Consider the following 27,091-nt stretch of genomic DNA (forward strand, 5'->3'; position numbering starts at 1 on the left):
GCTCTGTCACTCATCGACAACCTGCCTGTTCTGTCTGAGGGCCATATATTTACCACCGTACAGCCTGCTCTGAGCATCGTTATGCACATGCTGTGCACAGACCCCGCAAATAAAACGTGTGACGCAGAAAGCATGCGTGCAGCGCGTGCATAACAGTCCGAGTGCAGGCTGTACCGGTGGTCAATAAGAATAAAGGGCAGATATGCTGTTCTGAATGGACGTCGGGAACGGGACATTGTTGGACCGCCAGCTCCCGTTCAAATTACAGCAGAGTTACCGACCACTACTGCGTTTTATTCGGGAATTTAATCCCGCAGCGCAAAAGTACGCATCTGCAGACCTCTACGTTGGACCCCATATTCTCCTAAAATTGGCATTCATCCCTGAGACTCTAGAACAACACTTGATTTTCGGATCGTACAGACGCAGTGCCCTGCACTGGACCGTCACCACAGCTGCTTCTGGGATAGAGCCAGAGTTCAGGAGAACGACATCTTTCTCTTTGTTTTGCAGCATTCAGAGACTGTGAATGCAGTTATAATCTGCTTCCATCATATTCCCTTTCCTCATTCATTTCTTCATTACACATATAACGCATATATAACATTTTATCATCCTCTTGCAAAGTCTTATTCACTCTGTCCTTCTCTGATTCATTGTTTTGGTTCCCGTTTTCTCCCTGTTTGCCATCATCCTGTTCTTCGCTCTCAGATTCACCAGCTTCTTCTGACACAGAGTAAATCTCTCCTGGGTTGTTTGGCCCTTTGCAGTTCATTTGATTGCTAACAGTATTTTTTGAGATGAAACCATCCACTAGGACGCTTAAGCCGCCAGGCTTACAGGCGTTGGCTTTGGGTCCACCCTGCTGGATCACAGAGGTGGCGACATTCTGCAGTCTCAGCTTGCCTTTTAGTTGACTTCCAGCTGAAGTTGAATTGCACTTCAGAGGGTTATCAGGATACACTAGGTTTGAAGCTCCTGTGTTCCCTTTTGAGTTTGACACACCAATCTTATTGCCCTTCATCATTCCCATCACCTCGTAACGGAAGCTTGAGATGTCCTGTTTAAGTTCCTATGGTAATAGTAATCACACATTGTTCAGTAAACTGTAATGTATATACTGTATATATATATATATATATAAATTCACAGATAAATATTCATTTGGAGTTGTTTTTTTAATCATTTACTTACTTATTTGTCTTTATGTATCTTTATGTATTAACTCTTGTTTTTCTTTGATAAGTAGCTGTGTAATAAGCAGTGTTCTTATTGTAAACTAAAACTTAGAAAATAATTGGTGTTAATTGAAATAAAGCTATATAAAAATAATATATAATAAGCTGAATAAAATATAAATAGTAGAAAATGTTGAAATGGAAATTATACGTTTTGGCTTGGCAACAGCTGAAATAAGTTTAAGATGAAGGACTAAAATTACTAAAGCTAAAAGTAATAAAATATTAAAGAAATAAAAATAAATTAAAGCTAAAAGAAATCTTATAAATAAAAATAATTATAAAATGGACAAAAGCACATAACAAAATGACTAAATGTTAAACTAAAGTGAAAACATAAAATGTAAAAAAAGTTAATTCAAATTATTATCAAGTACTATAATATTATGTAAATATTATTAAAATAAAACTGATATTAAGTGACACAATGTACTGGCTACAAAACCTTATCAAGGGTTATATTGTGATAATGATTGATTGACTGTAAGTTGTCCCTTACTATCAAAAAAAATAAAAAATAAAAAGTACACTTTACCTTAAAGTTCTCCTCAGTTAATCCCTCTTCTTTTTTGCCATCCCTAATCATTGCTGCCACATACCGCTTAACCAGGTTTCTAAGTACCTCCTAAAAAAATGTAATTCATTTGATTATGAACCGGGAAAAGATTAGACCAAACAAGCAGCCCACAGAGTCTTTCAGAATAGTCAAAGTGTATTTGAAGAGGAGATTAATGTCTAAATTCAGAAGGACGTGAGTTGATTTACACTGTAAAAATGAGATTGTGAAATAAGAGATTGTGGTGAGCTTTAACCTTTCATCTGGTGATCTGATGTAAAGTGTACTTTGTAGACAGATTTAATTATCAGTTGCTTTGCAAGAGATACCATTACCTGGTACTGGCGGTTTGTGCGGACGTTTTCAGCAGCTCGCATCTGAGAAAAAAAGAGAATAGCTCAATTATATAGATTTTTCTTGACACCTACTTTGCTATATTACAAGATAGTGAAAACCTCAGCAACTCCAATCAATTTGTTCACTAAATCATTTAGACACATTTGAACATTTTGAAGATTATTCATCATACAGAGCAATCGCATGACTTCACAAGACTTATAGTAAATGGACAATGGACTTTTTTTTTTTTTTGGGAGATGTTTGGTTCTTTCTGGATATTGACAATATAATTCACCATCTGTCTGAAAAAGAGCAGCATGAACATTCCAATAAAAATCAACTTTTGTTGAAGAAAAACACTTGAATAACTATTATAAAAGGAGAGCAAATGGCTTATTACCCCAAGTGATCCAAATGTCTCAGTTCTCTTTCTGTGTTTAATATTGAAGAAGTGGGTCTTGATCCATCTGATGAGGTACCACGCTGATTTTGGACTTGGAATGATGTTAAAGGGAGGAGGCAGTGTGCCACCCTCCTCAAAGTAGCTCATCCAAAGTTTAGTTCTAGCAAACTTCCACTCAATATCAGCATGGTCCTGTGGAACAACCAAAGAGAAGAGATTAATATGTCAATTAAACAGTAAAGTGAAAAAAATATTTGCACTTTAAAAATTCATGTCACACCAAAGAGGTATAAAATGAACTAATGAGGCAAAAAGTGATAAGCTTAATATATATAAAAATACATAACTTTTGATATTGAAAAAAAGTTAATGTACCCAAAAGATAAAAATAACTAATTTATAGCACTTACAGCAATATGTTGATAGGAATTATTCATCATAGCAATGAGCATATTAAGAAGCACCACCAGAGAGATTATGTTGTAGGTCCCAAACATTGTGGCTCCAACAAATTCGGTGAATTCATGTTTGGCGTCCACATTGGTCACATGCAGGGCAACAAGACCAAATATGGACCAGAACAATGACTGTAATGTCTCAAACATGCTGGAAAAAAACAATCAAAAATATAATATCACTATTTTACTGCAAAACAAGCAAAATTGAGATTAAACCTATCAATCTAAGATTGCTCACGTGGTGAATGCATTGTTCTGCTCTGAGCAGCGGATACCCTTGCATGTGACGTTGTTAATAATTCTGCCATCAGTTTCATAATAGAAATACAGTTGATTGAGTCCATTTGCAAATGCGAGTAGCACCAGGCAGTAAATGAAGAGGAATTTAAGGATGTCCAGCAGCATTCTGCCGAGAGAGATCTGAAGAGGGCCCAGGTGAGAGTTGGCTGTGAAGAGTGAAATCAGTCGTAGGGAGCTAAATATGTTAGCAATGGCAAACAAGGCCTCACCCACCAAGGCGGGGTGCCACATCACCCATGCCTCCCGCTGCCCATAGTTGTCAGAGCACTGCAGAAAGACAAGTGTTGAGAATTACAGTATGTGATCATTTCGAACCTCTGGTCAACCTCTTTCCAATTAACAGTAGACTAACATCTTGTCCTAACCAGGCACAACCCAATATGTTTTCTAGTTACAGGTAATTTGTTTGTCCACAATGAAAGTCCAAATGCTTTGAATGCAAATCACAGCCAATCAAAAATGTCTGTGTGTAATGTACACAATTTTAAACCAATGAGATTTCACACTGGACGGGGCTACCCACCACTGGTTTGCAGCACTTTCAATTGGTCAGTAGGTGAGATTTCTACTTGCCATGCAAATATTTTTGCTGAAATTAATATTTTTAGTAAATTAAATTTGTTATATATATATATATATATATATATATATAAATAGAATTACAATTCATTATATATTATATAAAATATAATTTATAAAAATTATATACACATTTAAAAACAACAAAAACTAATAAAATAACGAATAAACACCACTAAATTGCTAAAACGTTGTTGATGTATTTCCTCAGCGACCAGCATGGATCAGCTATAGGCTCTAGGCATGACGAAGCGGATATCGTCCTCCTTTGGAAGGCCAAACAAAGTAGTTTCGATTTCACAACGAAACACACAGTGTCTTCACGACATGGTGGCAGCAACAATACTACAGCGAGAATAAAAGTTATGCCTTCTTTCTTTGCGTGAACATTTGGGCGGCGTTATGCAAATCTTCCCACATCGTGACGTAGACATGTGGGGCCGTGTTAGAACGAGCCGTTTTAGGTAGGCGTGGTTGACTCTTAACTTTTATAAAGAATATCTCTTTGGATTTTAGACTTTAGTCTTTGCAACTTTACAGATCTTCTTTATGCACCAAGAGCTTGTAACACTCCAAAGAGAAAGGAAAAATTGAAATCGCATCATATGACCCCTTTAAGTTATTCAAGAACCATTTGGTCTATCAAAAAGCTTTTGATAACATGTTGCTCAAAGTTCAAAATGGCCAACAACCTAAATGGCCAATATGAGAAATGTGGGAATCAGAAGAGACCATTTTTATGATTTTTTTCAAATTCAAATTTCAAGTTCAAATTCGTTCATGCAATACTCAAGAACAGTTGTATTTATCAAAATTTTTTTGATAAGTTTTTGCCAGTGTGGTCTGAAGATTATCTGAGGACAAGTTCAAAATGGTGAAAAATCTTGACCCACAAAAATTTGAATTATTGTATGCATTTGACTTGGCATGAGCCAAGGAATGAGGAAAATAAGATTTTGCTTCTAAACCTTACAGTTTAGAAGATATTAGCATAAACATACATGTAATTTCAGACATTAGGTGCACTAGATGGTTTGAATTAGAGACTCCAAATTGGCTGTGGTTAATGTTGAGACTGTCCTCTATCGGTGTGACAAATTTCACAACTTTTTACCATATGGTTCTATGGGCTGCCATAGACTAAAGAACAGAGTAAGAAGAAAAAGAAGAAGACTAACCGATACAGTAGGTGCCTTCACACCTTTGGTGCTTGGCCCCAATAATATCTGACAATATGAGTGTTTTTACTGTATATTTAATTAAATAAATTCAGTCTTGGTGAGGATTAGAGACTTCTTTTGAAAACATCTTACCGACCCCATACTTTTGAACAGTATTGTATATGATTAGTTGTTTCAATGAATGTTAATTTTTCTTTTGGCAAATAATAATTCACACATAAAATATCCGGGAAAAGTTTGTAAAGCATTGTAAAATCAAGCCAAACCTCGGTTTGTTTTATATAAAAAGTGTAAAAGAGAACATTTTTACTTAATTTTTTGATTTGTAACACACTGTTCTTTTCTCTCAGGCTGCTCTATCTGGTTCTCATCATATCTAAATGATTTAAATCCCTATATGGATGTTGCATGAGAGCTTTTCTGCACCATTTGTAAAACCATCTGGGCTGCACATGGAATGCTGCAAGCCAAATATTGACTTGTGTGAATTAAACATGGATACATGTGACTGACATTTTGTGATGTCAGTAGTAGCAAAATCAGCAGAATGTTTTTTGTTGTTGTTAATGATTCATGAAATAAAACACGCACGTATTATACTGTATATAATATATAATTTTAATACTACATATAGTTTGTAATTAAATTAAATTTAACAAATATAAAGATGTATTTTATTTATTTAATTATTTACAAAAGTTATATATTTAATAAAATCCACAAGCTGTCACTGGGGGTGGTACATTTTAGGTAATATGTACACTTTACGTATACTAATATGTACCTTTAAGGTAATAGAAAGGTACCAATGACAGCTTTTGTACATTTTTTCTGAGAGTGTATAAAATATTTTTTATGACTATATTTATTTTTTATAGTAAATAATTATTTATATTATAATAATTATTATAAATAATTATCTTGACCATCATTTGAATTTTTTTATAGGTTTAATTTTCCTTTTTTGGTTCTCTAATTCATGAAAGACAAATAATTAAATTGAATACTTTGGCCATTCAGCCTAATTTGCTGTCATCTGATTGTGATGTGGAAGATCTTCCAGAGGAATTTCAGTGACACAGATATGGAATAATAAGATCCTGATGTGCTTCTGTTAATTTACATACAGATGCCACAGGTGAATAAAGGCAACATCTTCCTCAGCTTACATTAAGCATCACTTCTTTCTCTAAAAGTAAAAGCCTGCAAGTTGATGTATATCACATAGAAGCCTCTACTGCATAAGAAGAAATTTCCTTCTACCTTTCAAACAGAAAGAGCTTGTAATGTTTAATGTGCACAGAAGGGGGCAACATAGATCCATATAATATTGCAGCCACTCGGCAGCATCCCTCTAGAGCAGTGGTTCCCAATTACGTTCCTGGACGCACACACTGCTCATTTTGCATGTCTGCTCAATTCATCTGCTCATAATAATAATAATAATTCCAGGAACATGTTTGGAAGCCACTGCCCTAGAGGGAATATAAACACAACCTACCTTCTTGGGGTGAAAATATTCTACTCAGTTTTAAAGACCGAAATTTACTAAATAGAAAAACAACACCACCTGAAATATATTATCCACAACATGCAAAATACACCAAATTGCCAAATCAACAGGGCAGCCGTCCAAGCACACTCCCTGACTACTGAAACAAACAACTATAAACACCTGTGTTTGTAATAATGAACCTTTGTAATATGCTTGAGTGCTGTATGTTGAGAGCTAATGATCTTGAAGTAGTTGTGGATTGCTTTCAAAGTTCTTGTTGTCCAATGCGGACATTTGAAGAGCACAAAACTCACCTCTTTCTGGTGATACTTGATAGCCAGTTTCAGCCTGGCAAGATCATTATTCCCTTCATCCTCTAGGAGATTCATATTGTCCTTGTAGTTCAGAATCAACTCGAGCTCTCTTGAGCTACGTGTTTGGTCGAGCAGATCTTTGGCGAACAGCTTGCATTGCTGGGAAAGCTCTTCATACTCGGACTTGAATTCATTCTCCACCTTGCTGAGCTCCTGGAGCTCCCAGCTGAGCTGAAAGGCCGTCAGGAAGGGGTCTTCGCTGGAGAGGGCGATGAGTGAGGGACTGGCCAGGGCGCGGTAGATGTTGAGACGGGATCTGGAATGTCGCAGGCTGTCCACATCTGAGCTGGACACGCATTCCATGCAGTTGCAGCGCACCTGGTGGGGTTGGGGCATGGACACACCCTTCTGAACCAACATCTTGATGATCTCATAGTTGTTGGTGTGAGCGGCCAAGATGATGGGTGTTATGTCAGGAGTAAAATCGGAGAACTGTTTATCCAACAGGATAGGAGGCACCTAGAAAAGAGAGAAATAAGGGTTGATGAAGTTCACTGCAAAGCAATATATAAGTGCAAATGACAAGTCTCGGTTAGCCTAACTAAGAATTACACAAGCTTCAGTCTGGATCCAGCCCTTACAAAGACCTGAGATGACCGAACACCTGAGAAGAGATGATGCCAACCCCTCAGAGGACCTCTGATGATGCCAACCATGAAACGACATAAACTACCAAATTTTGCTACAAGTTTGATTGCAACATATAATCATTGTTAATAGTGTTCATCGTCTGTTTTATATTACGTATATTAACTGAATTTTACCGTACATTTCTGCCATATGTACATCAATTTGACATAGTCACCACTGTCAAGCTACTACTAAATATATTGTAGAAACTTAATTTTCTGTAAAGTTGCTTTGCAACGATTTGTATTGTGAAAAGCGCTATACAAATAAACTTGAATTGAATCTGCTTGAAAAGCAAAATTATGATTTTTAAATCTCGTTCTATGATAAATTTAACTAAATTTAGTTATTAAAGGCAGGGTAGGTGATTTGGTTCTAAAACATTTTTGTTATGCTAGTTAAAAGTCTCTTCATATGCCGATAGCAATCACTAAGTTAAATGGTCTTAATGTATTTATATCATCTGTGGAAGATGTAGGACCATAAAATGTTCGTCCAATCATATCCCTTGGTCCGAGGGCTACAATTGGCTGTCCAACCTGTCTATCAATGCATGTATTTGCATACCTCTGCGTACCCTGTTTGAGCAGACATGATACGTCATCAGTGCATTCCATTATGCTATTGCAGACCAAGCGAGAATGAAAGGTGTTATTACTGTAATACTGTACTGTAATGTTTTCTCCCCTATGAAAGAGACATGAGGTAATCTGACAGCATTGCATTCAACCCTCCACCAACGCCGTCTCTCATTGCGTTCATGTGTTTTGGAGGAGGCGTGGCTTTGGAGAGTGATTTGCAGGGAGGCTGTGATCTTATGCTTTGAAAGCTAGCTTGCTATTGCTAGTCTCTCCAAAATCACCTACCCTACCTTTAAAACTAGAAAAAAAATACTTGAACTTCACATGGGAAATAAGTTTATTTTAGAATCCTTTTGGAAAACATTTTTAAGCGTAAACCTCATTAATGGTTGATTTCTCAGAAAACAATACTTTTCCCAGTAGTACCTTATTTTAATGATGTTTTCACTGGAAAACAAGACGAGAATACTGAGTAAGAAACGTATTTGTTGTTAAAGAAGCAATGAGTTATCACTGTGACATCAGCACTTAACCCCAGCTTCATGGTGTCTGTCTCTTCAAAAAATTGAAGGCCATGCAAGGCAACTCAACTCAATCAGTGGCCATCTTGGTTACCCCGCCAGGCAGTTATTTTGTGTGCCAGTAATAGATCAAGTCTGTACTGTAACTTTTTCTCAGTTTATTGTTTCATTGCTGAAAGTATTAATTTCTTTCAAAAAGAAAAAAAAACTGACCCTAAATTTTGGATCGGTTGTGTAGTTGTACATCTATGATAACATAAGAAATGAATACCATTTATAGTCCTATCATTTTATTACTGTTTACTCACTTATGACTTTGGTACATAGTTAAATATACAAGGTAAAACTGGGGAAAATTAATGATTTTGGATATTTTGTGTGCCAGTAATAGATAAAGTCTGTACTGTAACTTTTTCTCAGTTTAATGTTTCATTGCTGAAAGTATCAATTTCTTTCAAAAAGAAAAAAAAACTGACCCTAAATTTTGGAACGGTTGTGTAGTTGTACGTCTATGATAACATAAGAAATGAATACCATTTGTAGTCCTATCATTTTATTACTGTTTACTCACTTATGACTTTGGTACATAGTTAAATATACAAGGTAAAACTGGGGAAAATTAATGATTTTGGATACTATTGTGCATTCTATATGATATTACATACACATTGTGCCATAAATTTAAAATATACATTGAAACATTGAAACATTAAAACGGTTTAGACCGAATCAAATTTTCAAAACTCCAGTTATAATCTGGTTACAAACCACATACAAATGTGATCTGGATCAGGTTAGTTAAAATATCATGTGTTTTTGTTTTGCTGTTCAGAACACAAGAAAGCATGCATTTAAGTGGTGTTTTCTGTGGTATACAAAAATAAATTAGATTTTTGCTGCCTGTCTGAACAAAGCCTTTAAGCTGCTCAATGCATGATTCAATTATTCTGTGCTATCCCATAAACAACAACAACAACAACTAAATATGCATTTCATATGCTCAACCAGATTTTATGACAAATTCACCTTATTTTTCTGTGAGACATGGTGGCATGATGATCAATTTGCTACACTGTGTGGCACTGAAGTCATTAGCACTTTATCTGTGGCAGGGGTCACAGCCCTTCAAACAAAGTGGAAAATTACTTAATCTTCAGCTGCAAGGATAATGGATAATGCAATCCATCATCATGGAAAAGCAAGAAATCACTATTAAGAGGAGCACTACTTTCAAAACTTTTAATTAAGCAGACAGGTCTACAGGGAAAAAATGTCCCTTTCAGAAAGGATTAGTGCATTCTCAGGTCCCAGGTATTACTGCAACATGGTCAGGAAAATCATTTGAAACAGTCTGAAACAGTTTGGACGTAACCTGCACATTTACAGTCGCTTCACAAAAGAAGGGATTACCAAGGCAACTGGGAATTCCTGCATGTGTAAGTAGAATTGAAAAGAAGACCCAAGAGATGCTACAGTAGGTGAGACATCAAATTGTTTCAGTTATACAGGAAACTCTGAAGTAAATTTGTCAGTGATTGCCATCTTACCTGCATGCCCCTGCTGGGCTTTTTATGGTTCAAAAGCAGCTCCACAGCCCCCACCACTTCCTTTCGTATGGCGTGTAAAAGCGCATCCCCCACATACACGTTAAAGCTGAGCAGCAGCTCAATGATTTCCAGGTTCTCATTCTCAATGGCAATCAACAGAGCCGTCCGTCCCAGAGGGTCGATGCAGTTGATGTTGATTTTGAAGTAGATTTCGGCTTCTATCAGTGCTTGTTTGACGCTGGCGTAGTCGCCTTTCTCCACAGCACACAGGTAGGCCTTTTCCAGCGGTGACAGCTCAGACTCAGCTCGAACTATCCGCAGAGGGATCCGGTCCCTGTATGAGAAGTTGTCCGTTCTGCGAAAGTAGAGCTGTGACATTGCTGCTATGCCTTCATGAGAGACAACTGGGCATGAAGAGATGGAAATAGAGAGACCCAGTACAGACAATGAAAGGATGCTGGTAAATGAGAGTAGGAATCATGCATTACAGAGGAAATGGCCCTAAGCATTATAAACCATCATCTCCACACCAAACATCCCATTAGCATGACACTCAGCCCTCATTTGCTTGGTTTTCTGTTGGCTTCGAGGTTATGGGGAGGTTATTAGATTTGGTTGTTTTGTTGAAGGCCACAATGAAAACCTCAGATACTGGGACAAGATCTTAATGGAGTTAAGAGAGCACTTGATATAGATTAAGTCATAAATGTATGCATGGACTGAGTTTTTGTTATTTGTCTAAGGGCAAAACAACTTGGCACCTTCAAAAGTCAATCAATAAAATGTCTGCAGTGAAATCAACCTGTTGACATCATCTGAACTGTTTATAAGGCATCTCATATACAAAGGTTGGGATCAGTTTTGCTTTCCCTCACCACACAAATGAGCTCTGAAAATGCCCTCTTGTATGCTGTCATTTGGATCAATGTAAATCACTATAGAGTGCTGCAGGGATGTCATATTTTTATAGACCTTGAAACAAGTTAATTTAGCATTTTCAGTTCCATCGTCCTGATATGAATGTTTTTTTTTTGTTTTGTTTTTTTTAATGGTTTTTGGTTAAACACCTGAAATAAGTCTGTGGTTAACACAAGCTCAAGATATTTTTAATAGGGATGTCCTGATCAGGTTTTTTGTGCCCCGATCCGATCCGAGTCATTGAATATTGAGTATCTGCCAATACCGAGTCCCGATCCAATACTTGTATTGTCCTAGTGCTTGGTGCACACTTCAAGTACATTAAAGTTATAAAGTTATTAAAATCAATCCAATTTATACAGCGATGTGCAGAGAATTTGTGATGCAACCATGGTTTAGTTTGTTTATACTATGTTTAGCTTTTTACTTCTGGCGATTGTATTTAGGCTTAAAACTCATAGATGTTGTGTTCATTTGTAAAAATCATAAACTTTTGTTGGTCACAGAGCTTATTTTTTGCAATAATCCAAAAGCCAATGAAAAAAATCCTATTGGGATTTAGTTGAAGAAGCCAGGGTGATGCTAACTTACGGGTTGGCCTACAGAAAATACGTTGTCACTGCAGCACTCTATAGACAGCATGGGCCAATTATCTGTAGTTGCTGAAATATGCATATGTGTCCTCTAGATATGAGCTGGATATTTGTCATAACAGGTTCATGGCATCAGCGGTCAGAAAAATGTATATATAACCAACCACAATTGAGTCAGTCTGTAGATGATGCTGATGTTTTATGGACAGTGCTTTCTGGTGCGCGCATTACAGGAACTTGCTGTTAAAACATTTAGTTCTTCAACAGACTCAACAGTTACTATTCTAAAACCTCATGGTGTTTTACAGGTCCAAATATATATCAAGTTAAAGAAACACACTTGTGAATGACACTGACAAATATAGTCTAGTGATAAAACATGATGGTCCTCCACAGCCTTCTCAGTGTTCTCATACATATTTGTGCACTTATGAGGACCTTCCATATAGACTTCTATTGTTACACTCACTGTAGGTCAAATTAAACAAATTTGTAAAGCTTAAGCTTAATGTTTTGCTATATATATATATATATATATTATCAAGCTACCTTGATAAAATTCTGTAAACTTCCTTGGAACCAAAATAATACTTATAAACCCTTTTGAACATGTAATAATTATTACTAAAAATGGATATAGATTTGAGTTCTTTTGTCCACTGTTGTCTATGTTGCATTTTGTAAGTCACCATATTAGTATGATTAGTATTGCCTCTAGTGAACTTGGACCTTTTGTTGAAGTTATTACCTAATAAAACTGTTTATATTCTGTGCACAATTTTTATTATTATTTTATTTTTATTTTTTTGGACTGTTTGGGGTGGAGGGAGAATCAGTTACCAGTGACCCAAATCAGTTCAGTTATCAGTGACCCAAAGGTCACTCATAATACCCCTATTTGCTATAATTTTATCATATTTTATAAATTTATAATAATTTAAAAACATCAGATATGAGTTCAGTGAGTTGGTTCAGTTTACACTTTTAGAAGACTACCTTAGATTAACTTGATGATACAAGAGAAAGAAATGCGATGTACTTCAACCAAATAAGTGTTTATTTTAAAGGCGTCTTAGACACCTCTGCACCTCGTAGATTTGAATTCTGGCATTATTTTGACTATTTATGAACCTTTTACCCAGTGAAGTGGTTTTACTATAGTGCACGAGGGCATTTTCATGATGTGCGCAGAAGTGGTTGATGAACACAGACAGATCAGTGCGCAGTGCGCTCTTCAGTCTCCACTCATGACTATATTTTCTGTCTCAAAATATAGTGAGCTGAATGCCTCAGCAGCATTTCTGGCCATAGATTTTGTCGCATTTCGAGTTAGCAAAATGTCCAAAAAAACAACAACAACAATCTACGCGCACCCAATGTCCAAACATGATGCACGCGCATATAATGCATAAAAACCGCTATATAAAGGTAGGCAACGCGCATTAGTGTTAAAAACAGGCTACATGTTGTAGTTTAAAGCAGTCATAGAGAGAATTACTTGAGGTTCAGTGTGTTATTTAAAAAAAACACACTAATTCATTAGCTGTGTGGAAAATAGCGTTTATAAAATGGAACTCGTTGTCACTTTAAAGGAATCGTACAGTCAGAATGCAAATCATGTTGTCATTTACTCACTCTTGTGTTGTTCTAAACCTCTATGACTTACTTTTTTTCTGTGTTACACAAAAGTAGATGTAATAACAGCCCCAGTATCCATTCGCTTTCATTGTATGGAAAAAAGATGCAATAAAGTAGCTAAATGGTGACTGAGGATGTCATTCTGCTGCGCACCCCTTTTTGTGTTTAAGGGCAGAAAGTCACAGATTTAGAACAACCTGTGGTTGAGCAAAGAACATCATTTGCGTTTTTCGGCGAACTACCCTTTTATGAAATAACGGAATCTCACCTCACCTGCTGGTTTTGGATGTTGCACTGACTCGTGACTGATTTCGTCTAACTAGCGTACAACAGGTGTCCAGTGCGAAGAAAACCCGTTACAGTCCAACCGCCTCCACCGAGAGAAAAGCGCGAAAATGCGCAACAACAGAAATAGAACGCGGGAAAATAATATCCATTTGATCAATGATCCTCTCATTTCGCATTCAAGATGGAGCTAATCTGCAGAGTTTCCCAAAGCCAAACATGTTTGTTGTCTCCAGAAAGTGCATGTGCGAGATCTTTGATTGTTTATCATCTTGCATATTCTCTTTCCCATGTAGGTTTCATCGCACTTTGGTGTGACGCGTTCTCATCTTTCGTTAAGTGTTATTTTGATAATTGAAGAGACTTGGAGCGCAAAGATGTCCTGTCTGCATACTACATAGTCAGTCTTCCTGTCTGCATACTACATAGTCAGTCTCTCTTGGAGCGCAACGATGTCCTGTCTGCATACTACATAGTCAGTCAGTCTCTCTTGGAGCGCAAAGATGTCCTGTCTGCATACTACATAGTCTCTCTCTCTCTCTTGGAGCGCAAAGATGTCCTGTTCCGAATATTCTATTCTTCAGAAAGCTGGCTCCTTCATGGACACTGCCATGTTTAATCACATGACCAATAATAATAAATGTTTAGTTTATATAGTGCTTTCAGTCAGTGTCCAAGGCACTTTATAAAGAGTAGAAGTCAACAGTAATGAAGCAAATTGTTTTAAATCCTACCAGTGAATTTAGGCTTGACAACATTATAATATGTCAAATGGAAGTGATTTTGATTCTAGCACTTTTGAAAAATATTATTTAACTATAAAAAGCTAGACATATTACACATAATAGTCCATATCTAGTGAAATCTGTATTCTGTTCTTCAGAAAGCTGGCTCCTTCATGGACACTGCCATGTTTAATCACATGACCAATAATAATAATAATAATAAATGTTTACTTTATATAGTGCTTTCAGTCAGTGTCCAAGGCACTTTATAAAGAGTAGAAGTCAACAGTAATGAAGCAAATTGTTTTAAATCCTACCAGTGAATTTAGGCTTGACAACATTATAATATGTCAAATGGAAGTGATTTTGATTTCATTTATGCATCCAAGCCAACTGGTGTCAGTATAAAGTCCAATAACTATTGGGAGAAATAAGCCTGCTTGAAATGGTTCAGATCGCTAACCATTCCTCTCATTTTGCTGAATTACAAATCCTCATTATTAAATTATTTATCTCTATATATCTCAAAAGTAATCATGATTTATCTCAGACAAGGGTTAGTATATAGAAATGTCATTTTACATTGAGATGAAAATGTTTCAGAGTAAATCGAGACACTGTCCTTCTGAATTTGTTTTGGCTCAACAGCAACACGAAACCTGCAGATTTATCATCAGGAATTTATCATATTGCCAAGCTGTCTGTTAGAACAGATGAATGTTTTGGACAGTCTAGTCTGTAAACTGGTGAGCACCTGTGCCATTTATTCATGTACACTTCACCATCAAAACAGTACAAATGAAATGTGTCCAGATACTGAGATGATTTTTGTTTCTCTATTTCAAACCTGTGAAACTGATGAGTCATTGATCTGGGTTTGAAGCATTCGGTGCGAAGAAGCCAACTCTAAAACTTCTCATCCTTTAATTTGTCAGATTAACAGGTTCAAACATCACAGAGCAAGACAAATGTGGTAGTAATCAAAGGCATTTCTCTGTGAGAATTTCATGTCATCTCGGAGATTTGAAGGACATACTGTCACACCCCTGTGGACTGTTGATTGTGGTTTCTCCCTCTGTGTCCTTATTTGGTTGTTCCTGTTCTCGTTATTAGTTAATCACCTCATTGTGCTCACCTGTCTGCCCCTCGTTATCTGCCCTATATCAGTTCCTGTCTCTTGTATTTTAGTTTGTCAGTTATTGTGAATGTTACCCTGAATGTGAATGTTACCCTGTGGGTTGATGTCTACCCTGTCTGGATCTCCACCCTGTCTGGCTCTCCCATTAAATATCCTTTTATTCGTCATCCTGCCTTATCTCTGGAACACCCTACCCGTGACAGACTCATAGAAAGCGCAGAGCGCATCGTTCGGATAGCTGGTGACGTTAGTGACCATCAGGAACAGTCTGGTATGGTCCTCGAGAGTCCTGCCCTCCTGCTCCAGCAGGAGGAGGAGGAATTCAGGGTGCGTGAAGGGATCCATGGGGTAAACACAACGTAAAGAAAAACACTGAGGAAAAACCGGAAAACAAACGGAGGGGAGAAAACGGAAGTTAAACTCTTTTTGGGTCGGTCCTTCTGTCACAATTCTCGGGAGGCAAGGAGCGAGGAACGAGGAAACACAGAGATAACTTCAATTCAGTCTTTAATGATCACACAGGGAACGTAGGAGACACTGGAACTCAAGGAATGACGTTTAAGGACCGACAAACACTAACTGAAAGGACTGGGGCTTTTAAACACTGGGTGATTGGGAAAACACAGGTGCAAGGAATGACTAATTAAAGGAATGTTTTTTTTATTGTCTTATGAAGTATTCTAATTTGTTGAGATAGTTAATTGGTGGGTTTTTGTTAAATGTGAGCCAAAATCATCACAATTAAAAGAACCAAAGACTTAAACTACTTCAGTCTGTGTGCATTGAATTTATTTAATGCACGAGTTTCACAATTTGAGTTGAATTACTGAAATAAATGAACTTTTCCATGACATTCTAATTTATTGAGATGCACCTGTACATACCGCAAATATAAATAAATACCGCAGTGAGAGTTAGGATGATGGGGAACAAAACAAACAGCTGAATTAGCTGATAGATGATCATGTTTCTATATGAGCCCCTGTGTGAAAGCTGGGTATGCTGCTACCTCCAGGCAACAACAGAAAAATCTTGGTATTCACACATTTCAATATAAATACTCGCAAGCCTACATAGAGAAAAAGAACAGGGGAATCAAAATGAGAACAGTGACCAAATCCAATATTACCTTCTTGATTCCAGTCTTTCTAAACAAATACCAAGATTTTCAGTGTATTCTGACCTTAAGTTCTCCATTTAGATCATTAAAGCATGTGAGCAGATAATGACACACTGAATTATTATAAAATGGGATAATCTTGCAGAATGTCAGTATTGATTTGCAAGGCCAGACACAATAAATGAAATGTCTCCTGTTCTTTATTAGTGCAGGTGTGAGTTTGTGTATAGTCTACTTATGGTGGGAAAGTTTGTGTATAGCCTCTATATTCACAGCAGCTGTTTAAAACCGTATTACTGTTTGCCACTCAGAGACCTGGCTAATTAAAATGGATTGGATTTTACCCTTAGAGAGGCCATGCCCAGACACTGCTTGTTGCAGTGATCAACATTCTTGGACCCTACTAGTATTTGTACAGACAGCAAACCTCCTCTAATAATGCAGTTAGAAAAAGAGACAATATCATTCTAGCTCATGCACACCATTTTCTTTCCTGCACACAAAATAATGTTAAATGTAAAAAATAAATAAATAAATAATTATCCTTGTGTCCTGCATTCAAAAACAAACAAATACAGCGTGACTATTGTAGTCCAATTCACAAACAATTATTTTTAGTGGATCAAATACATTGTGCAACCAGTGTACATGAGTTATACAAATGAGTTATGAGCCAGTTTCCCTTCAGGAACCTGAGCTGCATCGGAAACGCTTTGGGGAACACGTCTGCATGACCGCGTACGGAAGCACGTGTGAAATCAGTCCAGTAGAGTGGCATGATGTCACGAGCGTGGTGATGTAGCAACTGGGAAGCTATAAACACGCATCCGGTGAAAACAATGCCAGCTTCTGCTCTTCAGCAAGCGCTCTGTGTTGTGTCCGTTAAAAAGGTGTGTTTGAAGAGTGTGTGTTGTACCAGTGCATACATTCAGTTATATAGAAATGGCGAGTGATAAGTCAGACAAGAAGCGTTTTAGTGTGTTCCTCCCTGCCCGCATTTCAATACAGGCGAGGATACACACAATCTTTGCGTTGCTTGTCTGGTAGCAGACAAGGTAGCTCTCAAGGGAGCTGACTGCATGTATTGTGAGCGACTGCCGCTGTGCATGCTCCGTTTCCGCCTGCCGCTATTTGAGGAGGGTGCACGCTCGCGATCCTCACGTTCTGCCGAGGCAGAGTGGCGATTGAGATTGTGGGGATCACAGATGGATCTAGTGGAGGGGTTGCAGATGGGCATGGCCCTTTCTATGCCCTTACCCTCTAGATCCAGTGCTCGCTCTCAGGGTTCGGAAGCATGCTCTGCAGTTTCTTCCCCCCAGAGTGTGAGCACGTTGATGTGGAGAGCATTGAACAGGATGAGGCTGGGGACTCGTCACCGCAGTTCACCCAGTATGAGGAGCTGTTGGAGGTGGTGACTTGTGCTGTGGTTAAATTAAAAATAGATTGGCCGGCCGAGAAGCAGGAAGATCATCCTTAAAGCAAGCTAGACAAACGCTTCCTGCATTCTAAGTCACCTCCTCCATGTCGGAGCCTTCCTTTCTTCCCTGATCTCCACACTGAGGTGTCGAAATCATGGTAAAGACCTTATTCAGCCCATCTTTTCACCCCTAATGTCAGTAATTATTCTAACATATTGGGGCTGAGAGAACATGGCTATGGGACCACGCCCCGGGTTGAACAGACACTTGCTAGCTATCTGTCCCCAGGGTCAGCATCATCCCTGAAGACTCCGGCATTGCCCACCAGGCTTTTCAAGACAATCGGCCTTGGTGGATAAAGCTTTTACTGCGGCAGGTCAGGCTAGTGCTTGTCTTCACAGCATGGCGGTGCTGCAGGCAGACCTGCTTAAAGACCTGAACAAAGGCGAGGAAGTGCACTCTGACGATATTAAGGAGTTGCGTCGTGCTGCTGATTTGTCTTTCCGGGCCACCAAGGAAATGGCCAGAGATATTGACCGCTCTATGGCAGCATTGGTGACTACAGAGAGACATCTCTGGTTGAACCTGTCCGATATGAAGGACAAGGACAGGTTCTTCCTTTTGGACGCCCCGCCTGCTCCTTCTGGCCTTTTCGGTGATGCTGTCAGCTCAGAGATGTCAGAGCTAAACTCTGCAGGACATCAGCACTCCAGGACCGATGTTGCCTACCCCTGCTACAGAGCATGTCCCTCAGCTTGAGAGGGAGTCTGGCTTTTACAGCCGATACTTCATTGTTCCCAAGAAGGATGGGGGGTTGCGTCCTATCATAGATCTGCGCCAACTCAATCGGTCTTTCAAGACGTTCAGATTCAAGATGCTGACGTTGAAACAGATCATGATACAAATCAGGTCCGAGGACTGGTTCGTCACCATAGACTTGAAGGACGCATACTTCCATGTTTCCATCCTTCCCAAACACAGGAACATCCCGAGGTTTGCTTTCAGAGGCGAAGCATACCAATACCGGGTTCTTCCATTCGGTCTAGCACTACATGACGTCTGCGATGTGACGGGCTGGTCATCCCCACTCACCTTTGTTAGGTTTTATAACCTAGATGTGGGAACCACTCCAGGCTCTAGAGTGATTTTGTCTTAAATGTGCACATAGGTTTTTACACTTAACAGGCATTTGTCGGCATGGTGGAGTTGTTATTCTCGTTCCCAAAGCATTTCCGATGTAGCTCGAGTTCCTAAAGGAAAACGTCACTAGGTTACGACTGTAACCATGGTTCCCTGAAGGGAATGAGATGCTTCGCCCTGCCTTACCTCCTGCATCCTTGTGAGCGCTTGCTTCATCCTATCAGGAGCTGGAGTTGTTTTCACCGGATGCATTTTTATAGCTTTCTGGTCACTACGTCACCCCGCCCGTGACATCTCGCCATTCTACTGGAATGATTTTACATCTGCTTCAGTACGTGGTCACACAGACGCGTTCCCGAAAGTGTTTCTGACGCAGCATCTCGTTCCTTTCGGGGAACCACGGTTACGGCTGTAACCTAGGGACGTTCTTTAAAACATACCTGAAAGAGTCATTGCTAAACTAAAATCTGATGTCATTTATGTGACGACACTTTTTGTCTCACAAAAAAAACCTCAAACTTTACAAGTATAAAATGAACACTAATTCGCATTACAAATACACTACTTCGAAAGGGCTACCAGCCAAAAAAGATAATTATAGCAATGTAGAACAACAAATTACACAGTTATTCAGTCTTAATGTGTATTGTAAAATTTTTCTTAATTTAATTACTTTTTATGAAATGTAATTAATGATAGATAGATAGATAGATAGATAGATGCAAGTTAAACAAGCTTTTTAGGATTACATAATTTTTTAATTCTTGCCTGCACAAAATGTGCTTATGAAACAAACAAATGCAGATGTCCCCTGTGATTTCATTACCCAAAGAACTACATTTCATATTGGCAGAATTACTTTTTATGAAATGTAATTAAATGATAGATAGATAGATAGATAGATAGATAGATGCAAGTTAAACAAGCTTTTTAGGATTACATAATTTTTTAATTCTTGCCTGCACAAAATGTGCTTATGAAACAAACAAATGCAGATGTCCCCTGTGATTTCATTACCCAAAGAACTACATTTCATATTGGCAGCATCTCACCAAGCTTAATTCATGAAGTTTCCTGTCATTTCCAGGCTTTTATCGTTAGCATATAGTTAATAAATGCAGCGTGTCTACGTATGGCAGCAAAATATGTTCTCTCTGTTGTAGCATGAATTTGTCTGTTTGAATAGATGGTAAGCCAGGCTTTTCTCCGTGCTGACTTCACACTGCCGAGCTTGATCTGTCACACAGAAGCCACAACAGTCGAAAAACTCTCTTGGAGATCTGAGCTGTCATCGCTCAGGGCACCGGCTTGCTTATTTTGAATGAAGAAATGTGAGAGGGGTTGACGGCGAACTGTCACTTGAACAATGGGGACTCAAATCCAAAACGTCCAGAACTAAATAAATGAGGAAAATATATGAGAAAATCCGGATGGGGGGGAGGGGAAAAAACACCTCCTGTTACCTAGGCTACGGGTCTCTAGAGATGGTGTGATGAGCGCCCGTCACATTGTAGTCCTGTGAATAAATACGTCATTAGTGTGTGGATTAGGTGGCGTCTCAGTTGCTTCCCATCAATGACCCCGCATACTGGACACAAGTGATGTTTTAGACTGACCAAACACCATAGAAATACATCTAAAAACTGATCAGACTTCAGCGTTCCCATCAGCAATGGTTATACATTTAAATGTACTCTCATTTTGACCTCGTTGCCACAGAACATTGAATGAAGCAATGCAATTTTGATATGCTGTCAATCATATATTGGCTTGTTGTGTTTGTTTGTAATAGCAATGTGAGTGGACTAATGAAGCATCTGAGGGGGCAATAGAGAGCAGAAAGCTTCCCGCTGAATGCTGGACAGATTCTTTGGAAGGTTGTTGGCAGCACTGGAGCAGGATAAAACAAAATCACCTCAGGAGCGGCTTGATAGTCTTTGATGGCTTTAGGAAGCTTTACTGAGAAGGATGAGATTCATGGGTTCAGGGCCGTGTTAATGAAAAGGATTTGCGAATTACACACTTATCCGAATTGAGAGACTTTTCAATTAGGTTGGAAAGATAGAGTAGAGCAAATGATGCTTTACATCCCTATAAAAGGTCAAAAGACTCTGAAACCGTTCTGTGTGTGTGTTTGTGTCTTTTCAAATCCCTAGCAACAACAAGCTCAAAAATTGTAGAACAAAATGCATCTCCAGTCTCCTTTCCACTTGACTCAAGAGACTTGTATATGAAATCCATACTTTGGGGCAAACATATTGAACCCAAGAGTGGTCCACGTTGTTTTTGTTGTTGTTGTTTTTTTCTTTTCTTTTTTTGCATAAATTAACGTTTGTTGAGACCTGTATACAAACACAAATATTTTTAAATTTTTTGTGAAGCCTTCCAAATAAGCTGAATTTTGGATATGTTCATGTCAAAACTGCTCTCTTACACTTTCTAAAGATTCGTAATCATGAGATATTCCTATACAACACTGACCCCCTGTAAAATACCTGAGAATCCATTTTAAATACATACTGTAATGCTCTCAGCAGTTGCTTTGAACTTTATACCTGACTTCAGAGTGAGCTATAAAGCTGGAATATTAGTATGCTCATGTCACGGCACAAGTCTTACACTATAAAGTTTCATATACCTGGGATGTTCCTACACCACACTGACCCCTGATATAATACCCAAAATAGCATGTTAGAAGCTTACAGCACAGTTGTTCTGACCTTTATAAAGAGAGTAGAAGACTGAAACATCATGTTCACCTCAGAGCACCCCATAACACTCAAGGTTATTTTATTTTATTTTATTTTTTTACAAAAAAACAAACAAAAAAAATTACTTTGCTTATAAATTAAGTTTACATTTGTTTGAATTAGAAAATGTTTCATATTTACAGATTTTTGGGAGATAAAGGCCTGGTTTCACAGACAGGGCTTAGGTTAAGCCAGGATTAGGCCACAGTTCAGTTAGGACATTTAAGTATCTTTCATAAACGTGCCTTAGAAAATAACATTAATCGTGTACATCTTGAGACAAAACAATGGCACTGACATATTTTAAGATATGTCAGTGCAAGTTTCTTTCAGTTAAAACAGCCCAGATATGCATTTTAGTCTTAAGGCTTAGGCTTTGTCTGTGAAACATGGGGATAGATAATTTTCTATTATAAACCATACACACAGGCATACACAAACATTACCATTTAGAAGTTTGGGATCAGTAAGTTTATATATATATATATATATATATATATATATATACGTATAACTGATTAAAAGTGACAGTAAAGACATTTATTATGTAACAAAAGATTTCTAATTGAAGTAAATGGTGTTTCTAAAAAATATCAGTTTCCACAAGAAATACACTAAATAAATATTGGCAATAAATAAGCTATGTTCCTACCAGAATTGGTATTACATATGTGAACTGCTTTTAAACCACGTTTTGTAAAGAATATTCTAAACTGCTGCAATTTTGCAGTGGGTCTCTAAGTGTTAATTGGTGAACCAGGTCAGATGCCCTTTTAAATAACAGCAAACTACAGCTGAATTAGGCTCTAATTTTTCAGATTAAAGTTCATCAGATGAATCTGGACAAAAACATGAATGCTATTAGTGTCACTCACTCACTTTACAAGTGTGAACACCCCCCTCTCAGTAGGCGTCTGTGAGGGGTTTTTACTTAATTAAAGATTGATCCATCACAGACAAAGTCTGGAGAGTGGCTTCAAGTTCATTTCTAACATCACGCAGAATGGCTAACTGGAAATGTAAAATGTAAATCGATACTTTACACAGAGAAAAAGACATTAAGTGATTTAAGAGATGTGATTAAATTTGGCTTTAAACGAGTTCAATTGTTCCTGAAATAAGTATAGCCATCTTTGTTTGTTCAATATGTTTTCATCAGAGGAAATAGCTGCTAGTACATCACAGGTCAAAGATCATAAAAAAATACGAACATGTCTGTGAATGGCACAAAAAGGTTTTTACTACAAAATGGGTTTTCAAATGGTATGATTTGCAAGCACTAAAACCAAAAGGGGAAAAAAATCCTATTTACGGAATGAATCCTAATTCCCATTAAATGGATGGCAAATTCAGGTGTGATGGCAAGATAAGCCTTTGTCATGAGCCGGGGTTCTGGAGGTGGTTTTATTTCCAATGTTTGGATTCTTGTGAAGCGAGTGGGTGGAGACAGAAGATGAAACATATTTCCCACTGTCTTGAGCTCAATATAAGACACGAGTGAGCAGCTAATAAAATTCCCTCCAAGCATAGCCAAGGGACCGACCAGCTTTAAGACAATTCTGAACTGCCATTTCCAAAAGCATCTGCAGAATTTTCACTCCAAACACACAAAAGCCCAACAGTATTTTAAAATTCATAATTTAAAGCCACCACTCCGCTTAAGAGGAAATCACAATTTTGTGATGCGTTTAAAAATAATGAGAGGCGAAAACAGAAAATAATGGATTTACTCATGTATGATTTAACAAATAAAGGGTCAATTTGCTGTTGGCAGATAAAGGGAGGGGAATCCTGTGGGTTTTCGAATGGTTCATCTATTTCTGGGGTTCAATTCACATGATTGACAAGTCAAGTCAACAAAACAGTTGGATTTGTTCCATTTCAAGGGTCTAGATAATTACTCCTCGCCATGAACCGATGCAATTTGAATAGGGCTGAAAAATCAAACCTAGTTCATTTCTTGCCGAGAAAAGTTTGAAGGCAGAAGGTTATCACAATTTAATGTATCAGTCTTATTTCCTCTTGTGTTATTTCAGTCTAAACTGGGTAAAATAGGAACGGCTTTTTAGATCAAGGTCGATCTTAGTTCTTGACTGTGCACTCAAAAGCCTGTTATTACAGAACACAATCTACAAGAGCGGAGAAGACCATTAACAGTGTGAACATTTAAAACAGAAAGCGCTCTGGTTATCGATCGCTTTTAATTAGGCATTAAGGGAATAGTTCCCCAATTGAGCATTCAGTCATTATTTTCTCACCCTCATAAACCCATGTACTGTTATTTCTTTCTGTACAACACAAAAGTAAATAGACTCTATGCACGGCACACAGCCTACGTATTTCCGATGAAATCTCAGGGCACATAAAATCTTCCGGTCTGTATTTAGCCATAGCATGAGTGCATTACCAGCCTAATTCCCCTAAAAAGCTCTCATCATATACTCACCTTTATGTCGTTGTAAACCCATATGGCTTGCTTTCTTCATTGGCATACAGAAATGTAAATAATGTTAGTGTCAGTCAGCTGTTCAGATATTTTTCCCCACAGAAGACATTCATAATGGTTTAGAATGACTCGACGTAGCATAAGCTAAAATCACTTTTTCATAAGAGTACTTGCATGTCAATACATTATACATTATATATATTTAAAGTAACCTTCAGGTTAAGTGTAGACAAACTAATTTGCATTGTTATTACATTGTGTGGTGTGTATTTTCTGAAATCATGTCTTACATCCAATCTAGATTTGAGATGTAGAACCATTTAATGGCCTTTTGGAGAGTTACTGAACCTGCTTCCCACATGGTTCGTGTGAGCAGAGCAAGGACAGCTATAATGAGGAGTGAAGTTGGAGTAACAAGTAATGCGATGGTAAATATTGATATTATATTGTTTGTGACAGAGAAAGAAAATGTTATCTTTATTTTTTGATGCACACGTTACATGCATGCACCATAAAGCGCTATATAAATGCATCATTCATTCTTTCATTCATTCATAATTATTTTAAATTTATTTTGACAGTGTCAGTCTCCTCTTCATGGTCCAACTTTCAGTCGGTCTTCCACAGAGAGATCTGGCCTTACACAAAACACTTGGGGTGGATTAATTTGGTTTTATTTTGTACAGACTAGAATATAAAATGTAAATGTAAATCTAAACATGTAAATATAAACACGTACATTTTAGAAACTTTGATATGGTGTAATAGTTATGTAAAATACAAATACAAATAACTGTGATAGTGTAATGGTATTTTTTTAACACTTCTACCACTTGGAGGACTGATAGGTCAGGCAGATTCGCTGGTGACACCACTGTAAAGCATTCTCCTGAGATGAAAAACAAAGGTATAGTGTAAATTGACCATTAAAAAATAAAAAATCTTCCACCACTGTCATTACATTTTGCATGTTGCATAGGAGCCATATCCAATATGATTGTGTTTTTGTCTTTTTTCTGCTAGGGCTAATCATATAGGCATGTTATACATGAATATAGCAAGATATGAAAAGATGATGTAACAATATTAGACAGTCTACTCCTACCATAACCACTCAGCGAGTTTCCTCTCTTGCAAACAGGACCACCGTCCCACTGACAGGACCTGGCTTGACTCTCTAGGTATACCACTGGGGCATGTTAATATCATTAATCAAAGTTTATTAATTATGTCATTCATTAAAGAATTTGATAATTCTCTTACTTACCACTTACCATTGTTCTAGGTTTGTGCCAGTTCTGCTCCATTCAGTGCAGCTCTGTACAGGAGGAACTGCACTGATTCTCAGTTCTGAATAGTGTGCTGTCTGGTACAGTGCTGCAACAGTATGGATGGGAGTCCTTTAAAACAATCTGTGAAGATAATTGCATTGGGTTACATATTGAATTGATTTCAGATACATTTTGAATTACTTTCAGTTGCATTTTAAATTGTTACATTGTAAATTAAACTATATTTAAAATAAATTATGAAGAATTAAGTCTATATAATGTTACAAACATGCCAATACACTGTAAAGAGTTAAGTAATATTTCAAAGGATGTCCCTACTCTTAACCATTCCTGATCTTGTTTGCTTCTATTAATTGCTTTTTTACTGAACAGCTTCATCATGTTTGTGTTAGGGATCCCTGGAAAACTGCTATATTAAATGTAAACAAGCTTCAGGAAAATATAACGATAAACTGCCAGAAACGGTCAGACTTAAGGTTTATTACGATACATGGCAATCTAAAAATGGGAACAGTATTTAAAATACTTAATATCAAGTTAAGACGTTCCTGTCACAGCCACAGATGCAAACAAACGTGGATTACCGGGAGCTCTGATGTTATTGCTACTATCTCTTAGGAGTTATAAAAACCTGAGGTGGACGGAGTTTAAAGCTAAACTCTAACTTAGCCCTGCTATTTAAGTGCTGATCAAATCGGCGCAGAAGTCATGCAGCGTTATCCAGCCTTATTAGCAAGATTTGCTAGAAGACGATAGAACAATACTCACCCTAAAGTTGTCAATGTAACTTGAAACGTTTAATGCCCTTCTCCGTGCGATTAAATTCATTTACAGTAATCCGGGGAAGTTCTTGTAAACTGAAAAATCTTCTCCTCTTGTCATTTTGAAAGGTCTACGTAAGGAACAATGGCTTTCGGCACAGCACCGGATTTAAGTAAACCCCCTGAGGAAAAATGCAGAAGTGACACTGCATAGAGTCCATTGTGTGCAAGAGCAGGGCTAAACTGTCCAAATCGAAAATAATATTGATTTATTTTCTGCTCGATTCATGAATCAATACATTAAAATTACCAGGATATCAAAACATTCAGTAAAAACACATTGTTCATTTACAAATCGATTACACATATTAAGATCAATCGCTTACATTGAGAATTTCTTGTGGCGTCTCGAGGAAATAGCGGTTTAACTGTCAACACTGCCCCCTAGTGGTCGGGAGCATTTCCGTTGTGTTGTGGCTTAATGTCGTTGTGTTGCGAGCTTAATGTCGTTGTGTTGTGTAAATCAAAGAACAAAAGACAAAGAAAATCACTTTCTGCTCTTGACTGAATAACTTTCTGCTCTTGACTGAATACGTTTTTGAATGAATAACTTTAATGGTAAGCATTAATCTGTATTTAATTTTTACAATGAAGACTACAGAAAT

General features: G+C 37.7%; 1 protein-coding gene and 1 long non-coding RNA gene across 2 annotated transcripts; both read right to left on the reverse strand.

Annotated features, from left to right (window-relative positions):
- Window positions 1–206: 206 nt before the first annotated feature.
- Window positions 207–13,870, reverse strand: LOC107718778 (short transient receptor potential channel 4-like). The gene is made up of 9 exons (XM_016526005.1): window positions 13,625–13,870; window positions 10,203–10,606; window positions 6,864–7,382; window positions 3,233–3,561; window positions 2,947–3,142; window positions 2,534–2,728; window positions 2,130–2,171; window positions 1,774–1,863; window positions 207–1,072 (listed from the first exon to the last, which is right to left on the reverse strand). Exons 2-9 carry the CDS (start codon window positions 10,578–10,580, stop codon window positions 536–538), a joined length of 2,286 nt encoding a protein of 761 aa, XP_016381491.1. The 5' UTR covers window positions 10,581–10,606; window positions 13,625–13,870; the 3' UTR covers window positions 207–535.
- Window positions 13,871–25,488: 11,618 nt separating this feature from the next.
- LOC107718801 (uncharacterized) lies at window positions 25,489–26,839 on the reverse strand. The gene is made up of 4 exons (XR_001637450.1): window positions 26,813–26,839; window positions 26,434–26,608; window positions 25,648–25,785; window positions 25,489–25,550 (listed from the first exon to the last, which is right to left on the reverse strand). It is a non-coding gene; the product is annotated as an uncharacterized LOC107718801 (long non-coding RNA).
- Window positions 26,840–27,091: the final 252 nt, after the last annotated feature.

The sequence above is a fragment of the Sinocyclocheilus rhinocerous genome, unplaced genomic scaffold (genome assembly GCF_001515625.1).
Source record: "Sinocyclocheilus rhinocerous isolate Xijiao unplaced genomic scaffold, SAMN03320098_v1.1 scaffold1655, whole genome shotgun sequence".
NCBI classification, from domain to species: Eukaryota; Metazoa; Chordata; class Actinopteri; order Cypriniformes; family Cyprinidae; genus Sinocyclocheilus; species Sinocyclocheilus rhinocerous.